The sequence below is a fragment of the Callorhinus ursinus genome, unplaced genomic scaffold (assembly GCF_003265705.2).
Source record: "Callorhinus ursinus isolate GAN/ISIS: 27379988/994484 unplaced genomic scaffold, GSC_fseal_2.0 scaffold24, whole genome shotgun sequence".
NCBI lineage: Eukaryota > Metazoa > Chordata > Mammalia > Carnivora > Otariidae > Callorhinus > Callorhinus ursinus.
In genome coordinates this window covers 2,443,676-2,457,786 of record NW_027397086.1, presented here as the reverse complement: position 1 = coordinate 2,457,786, position 14,111 = coordinate 2,443,676, and the positions used below count along the sequence as shown (strand labels likewise).

The 14,111-nt window shown below is 53.9% G+C and overlaps 1 protein-coding gene across 1 annotated transcript in view; it reads left to right on the top strand.

The window, feature by feature from the left end:
- The window catches only part of GPR107 (G protein-coupled receptor 107), a 74,904-nt gene extending 64,625 nt beyond the window's left edge, over positions 1-10,279 (top strand). The window contains exon 18 of the mRNA XM_025888618.2: positions 5,046-10,279. Coding sequence (XP_025744403.1) covers positions 5,046-5,142 — 97 coding nt within the window. The 3' untranslated portion in view covers positions 5,143-10,279. The remainder of the gene's footprint in view (positions 1-5,045) is intronic.
- Positions 10,280-14,111: the final 3,832 nt, after the last annotated feature.

Sequence of the window (14,111 nt, the reverse complement as noted above, 5' to 3'; positions counted from 1 at the left end):
GGCAGACTGGCGGAGAGATCAGAGGGGTGAGGGTTAGCCGTTGGTTGCCTCCGCTTACGCTCCTGTTATAAGGGAGGAGCACTGTGATGACACCGTGTTTTCTGTGGCTCAGTGTGTGCCATCCTGTGATAGTGAGGGAGCTGCTCCTCGGTGGCAGAAAAGCTGAGTATGTCCCAGCGAGAGAGTCAAATCGCAGGTGAAGGCTTTGTTTAGGGCGGTGCCGTTTCCAAGGAGTGCTGGTCCCGCTTAGCCTGTGACAAAGAAGTTAGGGAGCCGACTGAGGCCACGTGCCTTTAAGTCAGTAGGGAAATTGTTTGGGGCCTCTCTCTGGCTGAGAGAAAGTTCTGCTGTTGAGGAAGTCTTATGGATTAATAAGATGTGTCCGAGCAGAACAGGCCAAGGGGGAAGCTCCAGCCCTCAGCCTGCCATCCGTGTTCACCTGCAGGTGAGCATGAGAGCTGAGGGCAGCTTCTCAGGGACGCCACTGCGCCCCAAGCTGTCCCCTCCTTCTCTGCTTGGAGGTGCTATTCCTGGATGGCACCTCTTAAATCTTCTAGAAATAACAAGCCAGAGGCAAGTAGAGCCATTGTTTGTGTTTTCTAGAAGGTCATGAGCTCTCTGTCATCCACATTGGAGGGTGTTTCCTATAGAAAGGAGCTTGATCTGATCCTCACCACAGAACAAATATTACGTCCTCTTTGTGGGAAGGAATATTCCTTAGGCTTCACACACCCCAAAACAAATCCTCTTCCTAAGAGTCTTTCCCATTAGTGGCCCACGAACACTGAGCTGGGCCACTCACCTTATTGGCTGAGATTCTGGGTAGTTTCTCTTCTGTTTTCACTTCCTTTCTCTGAAGTGCAGTGCATTTGGGAGGCGAGTCTTGCCAGTTGAGCCCAGGACAGGCCGGGCTCCTCCTGGGGGTAGAGTGTTCCCGCTCTTCCTCTGGCCCAGGCCTGCACACCTGGCCACCCGCGCCCCCCAGACCCCACCTGGGTTCTCCTGCAGAGCCTGCAGAGTGAGGGTGCAGTCAGAAGTACCTGACTGTCTTTTCCTTCTTTCATTTCTGTACACAACTCTCTTTGGGCTAAAGCTTGCGAAGGCTTACCAATTTGGTTTAGAGAATTTATCAAAAAATTCAAGTTAAAAAGTATTGGATGCAGTTTCAGTGATCAGACTTGGTAGCCGCCTCCTATGCCGTGCATATCCTTGACGATCTGAATTCTTTTCTCCTGTTTTGAGATGTCAGAAAGGGAAGAAATATTTGGTGGGTGTTCCAGGGCCGGGAAGTTGTCTCTCTGGGGTTCCCAATCCAGAATACTGGCCTCAGGGATGCCGGGAACCTTTTTCTGCTAAACTGCCTTCGTTCCAGTGGATGGGCAACAGAAGTGGAGACGGGGATTAGAGACTAACAGAATTGTTTCTCAGCCAGGCCTCTCCAGATCTCAAGTCCAGAAAACACTTTACAATTGGATTATACTTTATGGTTTGGTTTAGTTACAGAAACAGAGGTGTCCAGGGGCCGCTTACGCCCAAGATATAGCATGGTGGAGCAGGAAGAGCAGTGGGTGCCTGAAGCTCCCCTTCTTATCGTGCTTGTGTTCAGTAGGCCCGTCTGGTTGCAAGCACAGCTCGTCAGGGTTCTGCCAGGAAAGGAAGGGTCACCTTTTAGATGGAAAAGGGAAGTGGGAGGCAGCGCTGGGTCCGTCTGCTCCCTCCAGCTCTGTTACACTTCCCTGCTCCTTCTGTCTCTGTCCTGCACACTCTCTCCTGAGCCCCCAGGGAGCACAGCCGCATGGCTCGGGACTGCTGCCGTCACCTGAGAGCTGCTCAGGGGCCGCTGGCCCTCGAGTGCTCCCCTGAGCAGGCACTGGAGGCGGGACAGCGTCTGCCCTGGACAGGCTGCCGTCTCCTCATTGACAGCCCCTCTCCCCCCAGCGCCCAGCTCCAGCCACTTGCTTCTTCTGAGCTTCGGGTCCCTCTAGCCACCTGCCCACTGGTACCCAAGCTTGCATCCCCTGCATTCCCTGCGGGCCTTGATGGCACTGCCGTCCACCCACTCGCCATCAGCAGCATCTGCTGGTTGGCCTAAACACCTCCCTCTTCTCAGCCCACGTGGAGTGAGCGGCCACTTCTTGAGGACCTAATGTCGTGTCTCCTCTCCTTCTCCCCCTTTACCCCAGTGCCGTGCCTTCCTACGGCTGGTGTCCTCGCCCCCAGTCTTCCGCCCTCCCTGTCCATTCTCCTGGCTACCAGAATCACTTGTGGGGTGTTTTCCAAGGAGAGTCCCCGGCCCCTCCCCTGGACACTTGATTCTGAATGTCGAGGCTCAGGTACCTCTGTCCTTTTTTAACTCCCCAGGGCATCCTGCTTGAGCCAGGACTGAGAACCCTGATGTAAGGATCAAGTCCAGCCGCCGTGCCAAGGCAGACAAGGCCCTCCATGGCCTTGCCCTGCCCGCCCTTGACCTTCCTGCCACTTACCTTCACCAACAGCTGCTTCACACTCTCTGACCGTGCAGGGAGCTTTCTTTTGTTTCTTCCATGCCGTTTGCCCATCACATTTCTTTTGTCCAGAAAGCCCCTTGCCCCCCGCCGCCCCTCCATCTTGCCTCTGCTCCCCCTCTTTCGGTGCAGGCTTCAGAGCTGCCCCCCACCCCAGGCAGAGGTGATTCTCCCCACCCCGAGCCCTGGTCCCCCCCTGCTCAGAGCGCTCCTGTCTGTTGTGTGTCATTCTGGAAGACCATTTTCTGCTGGGCTGGGGGGTCTGAAGAGCCCCGATTCCTGTCCCTCTCTGTCCCAGCCCCAGGCCGGCATGACAGAGCGAGCCTCATTTTCTCAGTTGGTCGCCAGCTGGAAAGCAGTGTTTCGCTGGAGAGAGACACACAGCGGGTGTCTCCCAAGCTCAGCCTGAGCCCCACTCGGGTCCGATGAACCGGCTGCGCTCACAGCCCAGCTGTGTGGAAGCCCTTGTCCTTTCCAGCAAGGGCTTCCACACAGCAGCTGCTGTCGCTGTGAGCGACTCTGTGAGACTTGAGGGTGCGTTTCTTCTCTGATCTCATGCATTTGGAGAAGCCGTGCTGGAGCAAGAAAGGCTTCTGGTTCTCTTGGGCCTACGGCTGCTCCACCTGAGTCTCCCAGTCTGGACGGCTGCTCCACCTGCGTCTCCCAGTCTAGAGACAGACAGTCCCGCGAGGACAAGACCTGTGGGCGTGCCTGTCGCCTGGGAGAGGTGCACCCTTCCTGGAGGGCTCAGGCCCTGGCCGCGCCGGCGGACAGGAAGTGATGCTGTGTCACATGGCGAAGTGAGGCAGCTTCCTGGTCTGGGGACCGTGTTTATACTCATAGCATCTGCGGGAACCCCCCAGTTCCCCTAAGAGCCACATCTTGGCAGCCCATCTTGTTCTGACTTTGCCAGAAGTACAGCCAGCCCAAGAGTCTAAAGGACTCTTGTCTGAGAAAAGTCCCAACTCTTGGGAGGACTGGCTGGCTTTGAGGCCTGGTCGCAGCAGCAACATGGTGGCAGGAATGAAAGGAGAAATAAAGGGGGAAATGTTTTCCTTACCCCATAAAATCATTTATTTGCCTTTAGGTCCAGCCGGACAGACTCTAGGTGTGTTCCGCATAGGGCCACTGAATTACCATTTATAGGTGAAAGGATTTCGTAGCTGATGGAGGGGATGGGGGGGTCCTCGGAGAGATCTGCTGAGTTGACTGAATTTATTTTACTGCTTAGGAGATGCCTGTAGATCCATGATGGGGACATAGGTTCCTCTTTTTCTAGAGTACTTAGGGAGATGCTGGTAGGTGTGTTTGTTTGCTTGTTTTTAATTCTATTTTTTAGAGCGGTTTTAGGTTCACAGCAAATTGAACAGAAAGAACAGAGATTTCCCAGGTGCCCCTTCCCCCACCTATGTAGCCTTTTGCGTCATCAGCATCCCCCTCCAGAGTGGTAGGTACATTTGTTACAGTCGCTGAACCTTCACTGACACGTCATTATCACCCAGAGTCTGTAATTTACCTCCGGGGTCACTCTTGGTGGTGTGCATTCTGTGGGTTTGGACGAACGTGTCATGACATGTGTCTACAGTACAGATCCATCCACAGTCGTTTCACTGCCCTGCGACTCCTCTGAGCCCTGCCTGCCAGGTGGAGCTCAGTCTCTCTGCCTGGTATCTTCCACTGCAAAGCAACCCAGATCCTTTGTAGATCTTGTCCAGCTCACATTTAGTGGGGCAAGAGGTTGTGTTCTCATAGACCCCACCTTCTTGAGAGATGTTGTGACTCACTGTCGGGAAAGGGCTGCTCTGCTCAGCTCCGCACGTTCTCTGAAGCTGGGGTCCTTCCCTTTTGATCTATGCTTTCAGTGTAGGGCTCCGTGGCACCCCCTTAGTGCCGGGCACCAGCAGGGACAAGGCCCCTGTCCCAGGTTGCAGTGCAGAGGCGGAGCCACGTGCTCCTTGACAGCCTTGCAGAGACCAGGCCCCGGGTTCGTCGAGAGCAGCCGTTCTCTGTTTCTGATGGTCAAGGAATCTTTGGGCCAGAAGCTTCCTCAAAACCTGTGGTTCTGTCCCATGACTCAGAAAGGATCCATTGCGGCTGGTTATTAAGAATGACTACACCTGATGAGCTTTCTTTTCAAAAGGTTCATTAGGACACAGATGGTGGTCTTGTAATCATAATCATGTAGACACGCAACATAAGAATCTGTGGAGACCACGACAGAAAGAGGGGAACGGATCAGTGTTGATTGGAATAATACATACCCAGCTGGTATGTATTGATTAGGTGCTTTGGAGAATCTCATTTTCCCCTGATGACAGTTCTGGGAAGCGGGAACCATTTATTATACTTAGGACAGGGAGATCCGATGACTCGGCGGAGGTGACACAGCTAGCAAGGAACGGGCTCGGGACTGGAACCCAGGTCTGTCTGATTCCAGAGCCCACACGCATAGCCACTCTGCTGTGCCTGTGGTAAGATGGCCTTTTACTTAAAGACTGAGATTTTTCCCACTGGTTTATTTGTTTTTCCCCCCTCATTCAGAGTGACGACATCAGGGGTGATGGAGAACATGAAGAAAGTCAAGAAGGTGACCAACGGCTCGGTGGAGCCCCAGGGCGATTGGGAAGGCACCGCGTGATGGAGCAGCCCTGAGCTGGGACTGTCAAAGAGAACCTCTAATTTATTAATCGTCCTAGTGGTGAGCAGGAGCAGTTAGCACCTCCCGACAGTGACACCACAGAGCACGCGGCTGGGAACAAAGTGCCACGGAAACCTAATTTTTTACTCTCTTTTATGGAAACTGGATCTGTGGCTGGTTATGGGCAGCTAGAATTCTCCTTCAGGTGGGAATGGTGGGGAGGGAGCGTAGACAGAAGGAGGATAAAAGACTTTGTAAGTTATATTTCTTTCTTTTTTTTTTAATTGGGAACTCTCAAGACATAAGCAGCTGTGCCCCCAAGTGTGTGGCAGCAGGGTGGGGGGGTGTTGGCGGACAGGGAGGGAGGGTGGCAGCGCGAGGCTGGGGCCAGTCGAGGCTCGGGAATGAGGCTGCAGGAAATGAGCAGGGGCTGAGGGAGGACACAGGGCCTTAGAAGGGAAAGGAAACTTAACCGTGGCGTCTTTGGGGGACAAAAATGGATGAAATTAGGTTATTTTAGAAAGCAGTGTCGGGGCGCCTGGGTGGCTCAGGCGTTAAGCATCTGCCTTCGGCTCAGGTCATGATCCCAGGGTCCTGGGATCGAGCCCCGCATCGGTCTCCCTGCTCCGCGGGGAGCCTGCTTCTCCCTCTCCCACTCCCCCTGCTTGTGTTCTCTCTCTTGCTGTGTCTCTCCCTGTAAAATAAATAAAATCTTTAAAAAAAGAAAGAAAGCAAGCAAGCAATGTCAAAACCCAGTTTAGTATATGGAGCCTGCCGCAGGGTTCCTGGCCCCGAATGTTGCCCCAAACCTTGACCCCGGATTCTGAAAGTGACTAGGAACCAGCAGCTCTAGAGGCCCGGCCGTCTTCTTCCCAAAAGGGCTCTGTCATCTGGAGGCTGAATGGCCCTGTCAGAGTCCCGGCTCTGGAACCGTGGTGGGAAGTGCTTTCCTTGACAGAAGCGTATTTGGTGCTGTCTGATGGATGGATAGAAGTGTATGGTTAAGCTCAGAAAGCGTCGTCCAGTAGGATTCCCTTGAACACCCGGCCCCCCCCCCGGCTGCCCCGAGCAGGACCCTGCCTCCCTCTCTTGTTGTGCCTGTGTGTGCTGTGTAATCACAGTAACAGGGAGAAATGGGAAGGAGTGTCCCTTAAAGGAGCAGCTAGGGGCGGAAAAGGTAGTGTTTAAGCAGATACTTCAGTACAAGCAAATCGTCATCATTAGAAAGTTTTTCCTCTAAACCAGGTAGGCTTTCCGGCAGGAATGAAACAGACCTCGTCCCTGTCTCCCAGGGGCATGCATGCCAAGAGAACAGGTGTGGTTGAACAGAGCTTTACTCTCAGGGACTGGGGGTGGCGAGCTCTTTTTCAGAGACTCAGCAGAGGGCCCTTCCAAACTTCCAGAGCCTGGAGTTGGGTGCAGGTAGTCGCCTCAAGTGGTGCAGCCGGTAGCTCAGTCATTTGGATGATGGGATGAGCTCAGAAGGTCTGCTGTGGCCCAGGCGAGGAGGTGGGCAGAAATCTCCCACCAGGGTTATGGCCGCCCGGGCCTGAGACCAGAGGCTGAACCAGAGGCCTCATCGGGAACACTTGCTGGGGGTGCCGGGAGCTCGCACCTGCCTGGGTCTGGGGAGGGGGGCGGGCAGCCGTTTCCGGAGGTGGTTTTCTCCACCCAGCTCCCGCCCCTTAGAAGCATCCTTCAGGAACTGCAGGATTTGGGGGCAGTGCTCAGCACCCCTGGTTCGGGCACCCGAAGAGTCTGTCCTCAGTTGCCCCTCTCCTGTGCTGTTCTCTCTCCTGGACAAAGGGAGGGGGAAAGTCTTCTCTTCAGGCACTTTCTTGAGTCCTCGGTGCCCTCTGTGGCCTTTCTTGCACAGAGGCTCGGTCCTGGCTAGGTGTGGCGCGCGGGCCGGCGTCTTCTGTCTTCTGAGGCTGCTGCTCGCCTCGCCACAGAGTTGGGGGAAGGGGCCGTGTGTCTCCCCACTTCCAGGAGCAAGGAAATTCACCCTGAGTATTTCTTTAAGGGACCTTTTCTTTTTCTTTCTTCCTTTTTTCTTGTCTTTCTTTTTTCTTAAATGGGGGCTACACAATAGGAGAAGGAAGTTGCAGGGAGGACGAGATATTAAGACTTTTGTATTCCTGGCGTAAACACACTCTCAGTACTTCTGAAATGTGTCTTGTGCTGTGGTCAAACCCCCCTAGGTGCTTCCCTCAGAGGGACGCATTTGCTGTTTGCCCTGTGAGCAGATGTTCTTGACTAGGCCATAAGACTTCTTGGCAAGACCCAGGGTGTGATGAAATCTCTCGCCGCTCCCCGCCCCCCCCGAAAGGGTCCCTGCGGAGGTGTCCTTGATTCACTTGCTGGAAGCCAGGGAGTGAAGGAGCCAGGGAGGAAGAGAACGTGTGGGGGCAGCTCCGACCTGACTGCCCTCCCCGAGCTAGCCGAGGCACTTGCCTTCCTCTGACAGGGCCGTGAGCCAGAGCGCTGGGCTCCTGGTGCCACACGTGCGCCTCAGGGCTCAGGCACGTGGTGGCTGAGACAGTCCCAACCCTTCTGAACAGGAAGGTGCAGGCCAGATAAGGTCATGATTTAGGAATAAAGACTAACAAGCAGGTCGTCTGCCCAAGTCCTCCATTGTAAGTGGCAGAAGGTTTGAAGTGAGGCCCAGTGATCAAGAAAAATCAAAACCCCAGCCCCAGATTGGGAACACTGGTTTTCCCACGTTTGTACAAATTGTTAGAGCTCTCCATCCTGCCCTGTAAAAATGCCTTCCCTTTGTCCATCATCTGGGAGCTGGGACCAGCACTCAGCTCTCCTCCCGAGTAAAGATGACTGCTGGGGTCCGAAACCAGATAGCCCCACCAGTCCTTCTAGCAGCCCGGTCTTCACCACCACTTGGGGGCGTCGTGAGGCAGTGTTTCCGCTACTAAGCCCATCAGTATTTCGGGGATCGGGAGCGCCTCATAGAGAGACGGCAGGATTTATAGCTTTGCTTTGTGTTCCTGCTCCCTGTTTCTGCCCCCGCATAGTTCCCATGCTTCCTTTGGGAAATCTGCTCTGGACTGCAAGGGCAGCCAGCTGCGGGACTTGAGGAAATAATGGATCTGTACTATTCCTGTAATCAAGTTTGTGTATTTTGCTAGAAAATTCCTACTTAGACAACAGGAACAATCACCGATCTCTTAATCCTGGCTTTTAACTGTAGCCAAAGGCTCCATCAGCCTCTTTCTTGGTTCCTTGATGCTTTAACATTTCAGTAGCCGTGCATTCGAACCTGCTGACTACAACTCTGGTGGATTGGTGGCCCACTCTCCCGTCAGGAGGTGCTTACTCGAGTGTGAAAGATGGTTTCCCAGATCATTGCCTGAGTCAGTTCAGTTTTCTTCCAAGAAACCACTTTGGAGTAAAATTTCCCGGTTTGGTTTCTCCTGGACATACCCGGGCAGCCACACAGCGCTGTCTCACCGCGCTCTGCGTGCCTGCCGTGGTGAGCTTTCTGCTCCTGCATTATGATCTCATCGGGATATCTGCTCTCTCTCGTTCCACGACCTGCCTCCCTTCTCCTCCCCCTCCTCCCCCCTCCTCCTCAGCCCACAGCTATTGATTCCACAAAGGCTCAGTCTGGGAATAGGGGCTGAAGGCTTTGGTGCATTGCAGCATTTTCTCCCAGTAGCTGTGTGACGGATATACTTTCTCAGCCAAGGAGAATTTTATCAAGAGTGTACATGTTAATGCTGCACACTGTGCTTTGGACTCTTGCAGTAAAATGTATTCTTGTTTAGTACTTAAGAGTCTATTACCAGGAGCCAGTCCTTATGGACTAAGAAGAGTGTTAGAAGATGCCTGTTTGAATTGTGAGTGGCGTTGTGGCCATCTCCCACATCCTGAAGCATCTTCTCCGAGGAAGGCTCTTAGAACATTAGATGGTCTGATGAAGTGGTTGGCACTGCTCCATACATCCCATGGAACAGTGGGACCGTTCATGCTGATAAGCTGCTGGATTTCAAGGGACGCAGATCCCAGCCCCCTCCTCAGCCCATTTCCACACTCCATACTCACCCCTTTGCTTTCCTCGGGCTTACCGCGGCCTTTTAACAGATTAAGAATGTGCTGAGTCCCCGATGCCCATGGCCTGCTACCTGTTTCTCCCGTTCAGGAGTCAGTAAATGAGTAGCTTCCCCACTAAAGAATTTAGGCTTTGACTTGGTACTTCTTGGTATGTCAAGAAGGTATTCATCTGGAACATACCGTGTGTTCCAAAGGATTGCTCTTGACTCCAGGTTTCTCCAGGGTGTTTGGGCAGAAAGTCTTTAAAAGAGACCCACCTGAGTTGATGCTAATACTTGTCCCACCTGGAGTATGGTTATCGATCGGTGGACGGAACATTCCAGGTTTCCCCGGGGGCTGCTCTGTAGCCTGTGACCCCTCTGGATGGTTTACGCTTGACAAATGTTTCTCGGTGGCTCTCTGTGAGGACATGAGAAATGCACATCGCCCGAGCTACTGTGTGAGGGAGGCAGCCCGGCCGAGAGAGGGACTAGGCGGTGTTGGGAGCAAGGATCTGGTTGTGTTGCCCAGGGACTGTTGGAATTCTGGGGGCAAGAAGTCTGCAGGCAGGCCATTTGGGAAGGAGGAGTTCTGGACAAAGTCAGTAAGGGTCAAAGTGAGACAGAAAAGCTCACTCACTTCCAAGACAGCTTATTCTAGGGCAGGCTTTGAGGTTTTGTAGTAGACAGCCAAATCACACAGGGGGGCCAGCAGGGCAGCCTTCTAGCATTTAAGATCCTTATTACAAAAGGATCCCCAAATCCTGGCCACACAAGGGGGCGGTTCTTGGCGCCTTAAGCAGCTTTTCCCAACCATAAATTGGATGTCTGGTCATGTGACCTCAAAAGAAGTCAGACACATCTAATCCAAAAAAATAAGTTTCGTTTGCGGGAGAAAATGTCTGTAAATATCATTTGCTCTCTAGGTTAGATTGGGATGCAGGAGTTTCAGTATTTTTTTTTAACACTAATGATCACTGAAGAGTATTTATGTAAACGTGTCATGGGTGGGGGTTCCGATCAGGGTGACGTATGGGATGGATTCTCTTGCTGTGATGCAGACATGTAAAATAAAGATTCTCTGAAGGAAATGTATGTTTGTAATCCTATGGGGAGGCACTGACTCCTGGTTGCTCTCCCTCCTCCCTCTCCTCATTTTTACCTTTGTGATTCTTGTTCATTAAATTAGTTAACTGCCTCCCACCTGCTCTAACCGACAACAGTGACTCCTACCAGAGAAGCTCTGCGAACCTCGCAGGCCCTGTCGTCTGCAGCCCCAGGGGCTCGGCTCGGGAACAGACTGGAAATCCCGTCCTTTCCTGATGCCCTGCCTCCATGGGGGTGGGGGTGGGGCGCCTTCCGCAGGACCTTCCGGAGCAGGACCTCGAGCTGCTATGGCTGGAGGGGAGGTGACAGTGCAGCCTCAGGGCAACGCCCTTGCAGCTCCTGCCCTGCCCTCTGACGCTGCTTCCGAGCAGGCCGCCCGTACAGCTCACATCAGAATCCCAGAAGTCCAAGACTTTAGACTCAGAACCTTTTTAGAAGTCGTGCGATCCCGAACCCCTTATTTTACTACGAATGTTTTGAACTGAGGTGTAACCTACATACAGTCAAATTCACTCTTGGATGAGTTTGGACAGATGCGTATATAGTTCTGTAGCCTCCACCATGATTGGGTTGGAGCCTTTCCAACCCCCATGAGGTTCTCTCGTGCCCCTTCTCGCCAGAACCACCCCCTCCCTGGAACTGCCACTCCCCTGCTCCGATTCCCACACCACAGCCCTGCCTGTTCTGGAGCGCCGCATGAAGCAGCCACACCGTACGTCCCTCGTGTCTGGCTTCTTCCACAAGACGTACTGTTTTGTGGTTTATCCATCCAGTGCTCTGGCTTTAAAGCTACGAAAATTGGGGCCAGAGGTTGTGCCCCCTCCCCAGGTCTGCTGGTTCCAGCCTTGTTGGTTTGGTGAGGATTCAGTCCTCATTCATCATGGCCTGGACATTCACGGGCAGGGGGCGCTTAGAAGCCATGTTATTTGGCCTAGGTTTCTCAGTGGGTGGCCATACTTTACCCCCAGTTCCCATTCCTGACTCTCTGGGGGCCTTGGATTGCCAACGGTGCCTGTGGAATGAAGCGTGAGGAGTAAGGATGGGCCTTTTAATGGGGGATCCCAGGAATCAGGCAGGACTCTCAGGGTGAGGGATGCTGGGCATCCCAGGAAGGGGCAGCCAAGAGAAGGCGTGGAGAAGGCCTTAGGGACCCCCTGATCTGGTGCTTCTCAAACTTGAGTGAACATCAGCCCGCTGGAGGGCCCAGAGTTTCCCGTGGGACCCGAGATGGGGCAGTGCCAGCAAGCTCCCGGGTGATGCGGCCTCCGCCGGTCCCAGATCACGCTTTGGGAACCACCCATGGGAGCCAGCCAGCCCCCTTCCTGAGACTTGTCTCAGCCACGCAGCTGCACGTGCCTGAGCAGCCCTCGCACAGAGCTCCGGCTACAGCTGCAGTCAGCCCTCGCCCTGGCTCCGGGCCCGCCGGTGGGGCGGCGGTGGTGAGCGTTGAGGGGTGCTAGCAGGGGCTGGGGGGTGGTGAACTGCTCCCTCTGCTCAACACTGGCTTCCTCCTGCCCGGTCAGAAAGGCAGCCCTCTAGGCCTGAAGCCGTGGGGCCGGCAGCTCAGGACCTGGGCTCGGGTCAGGAAGGCTGGTGCCGGGGCGCCTGATCACTCACCTGCTTTCCCTGTTCTGATGAGACGCAGAGCAGGCCAAGTCGGGAGCCTAGCTGAGAGCTGCTCCCTGCCTCCCGGGCCCAGGAGCCTGGTGAAGACCTCCCAGTGCCCACGTGAGCCCCCTCCCTGCTGCGGCTGCCTGTGGATGTCCTGTCCTTCCCCAGGGATCTGGCAGGCCGGCGGACACATGCCCTCCGGCTACGGAACAATGAGGCTTGGTGAGACCTGTAAGAAAGGTGCTTCCTTCTTCCTGCAGACCTGGGCCTTCTGCCGGGCCACGTTCGCGAGAATTCGCAGAGCCCCTGGGTGCCAGCCCAGTCCCCACCTGGAGGGAAGCTGGCTCGGCAGTCTGGGGACCGGAGTTTAGGGGGCTGGGGTGACAGGCACAGCTCAGGAGCATCCACGGCTCCCTCCAGTTTGCAGGGGGGTGCTGACCTTCATAAAATGAGGAACCTGCTCATTAGAGCAGATCTGCAGGGACTGAGCCCGAGGTGCCTCAGTCACTCAGGGGTGAAAGTAGTTCTCCACATGCTAGTGTTTGCGGGAAATCCAAGGGGAGCCTGGTGTCGGGGGTGCATGTGGGGAGAAGTGTGGGCCCTGCTGGGAGCCCCGCCCCCCTTTCCAGTTTAACAGCTCCTTCGACTTTCCCATTCAAAATCAAACCACAAGTCTCCCTAGGCCAGCAGCAGCCCCCCACTCCCACTCCCAGGCCAACCCACTCAGGTGTGCTTCACCTCCCAGTTCCCCCAACTCACTGCAGCCCGCTTTCCACCGGCCAGACTCACCTGTGACCTCCTGGGGCTCCGTTACTAACCTGAGGGACTCTTTCCCTCTTGAGACGCCCCGTGGGCTCCCACTGCGCCGCCCAGCATCACCTCCTGGCCAGGTTAGACCTCCTGCGGGCTCCCTCCTCCCTCTCACTGTGTGGCCCCCAGTTGGCCTCCTGTCGTGTTGGGCTCCTCAGCAGGGTCCCAGCTCTCGCCCTGGCAGCCTCCTCCGTTCCCCCCCGACCCCCGCACTGGGCCCAGAGTGTTATTTCCAGCCTGGAGCTGTTCTCTGAGTCCCTGGTGGCTTAGCCAGCTGCCTCCCGGGCTGTTTTAAAGGTGCTTCAAGGCCACGCTTTCAAAATGAAATTGCCACGCCTCCTCCCCTGTCCTGGTAAGTGTGATCCAGGCCAAACACCTGGACCTTACCCTTGACCCTTCCCTATCCCCCGCCCCATCCCAGTGCACCCACCTCTCTCCCCACTGCCACTGCCCAGGCCACCCTTACCCTCACCTGGACTACACCTTCCAGTGGGTGGCCTGGCCTCCAGTTTTGCCCCACTTCCAGCCTTTTGCCCTTTTAAAAGTGCCCGCCTACTGTGTTAGCATAGAGACACAGAAGCGAGCAAGGAGAATAGAAGATCGATATAGAAAAATTAGCCACATTTCTATACACTTGTAGTGAACGATCCAAAAATAAAATTAAAACAGTTCCGTTTACAGTAGCATCAAAAAGAGTAAAATACTTAGGAATACATTTAAAAGAAGTGCAAAACTTGGGGCGCCTGGGTGGCTCAGTTGGTTAAGCATCTGACTCTCGATTTCGACTCAGGTCATGATCTCAGGGTTGTGAGATAAAGCCCCAAGATCTCAGGGTTGTGAGATTCTCTCCCTGTGCCCCTCCCCCAAATTGTGCTCTCTCTATATATATAGATAAATCTTAAAAAAGGGGGGGGGAGGTGCCTGAGTCGCTCAGTTGGTTAAGCATCTGCCTGTAGCTCAGGTTATGATCTCAGGGTCCTGGGGTTGAACCCCACATTGGACTCCCTGCTCAGTGGGGAATCTGCTGCTTTCTCTCCCTCTGCCCATCACCCTTCCCTTCATGCTCTCTCTCCAATGAATAAAACCTTTAAATAAAAATAATGTAAAAAGAAGTGCAAAAGTTATACTCTGAAAACTGAAACATTGAAAGAAATTAAAGGAGATTCAAATACATGGAAAGCCGTCCCATATTCATGGATCAGAAGACAATATTGTTAAAACCATAATACTCCCAAATTAACCTACAAATTCAGTGCAATTCCTACCAAAATCAAGCCTGGCTTCTTTGCAAAAATTCACAAGCTGATCCTGAAATTCATTTGCAAATACAAAGGCTCCAGAATAGCCAAAACCATCTTTTTTTGTTTTGTTTTGTTTTGTTTTGTTTTTTAGAGA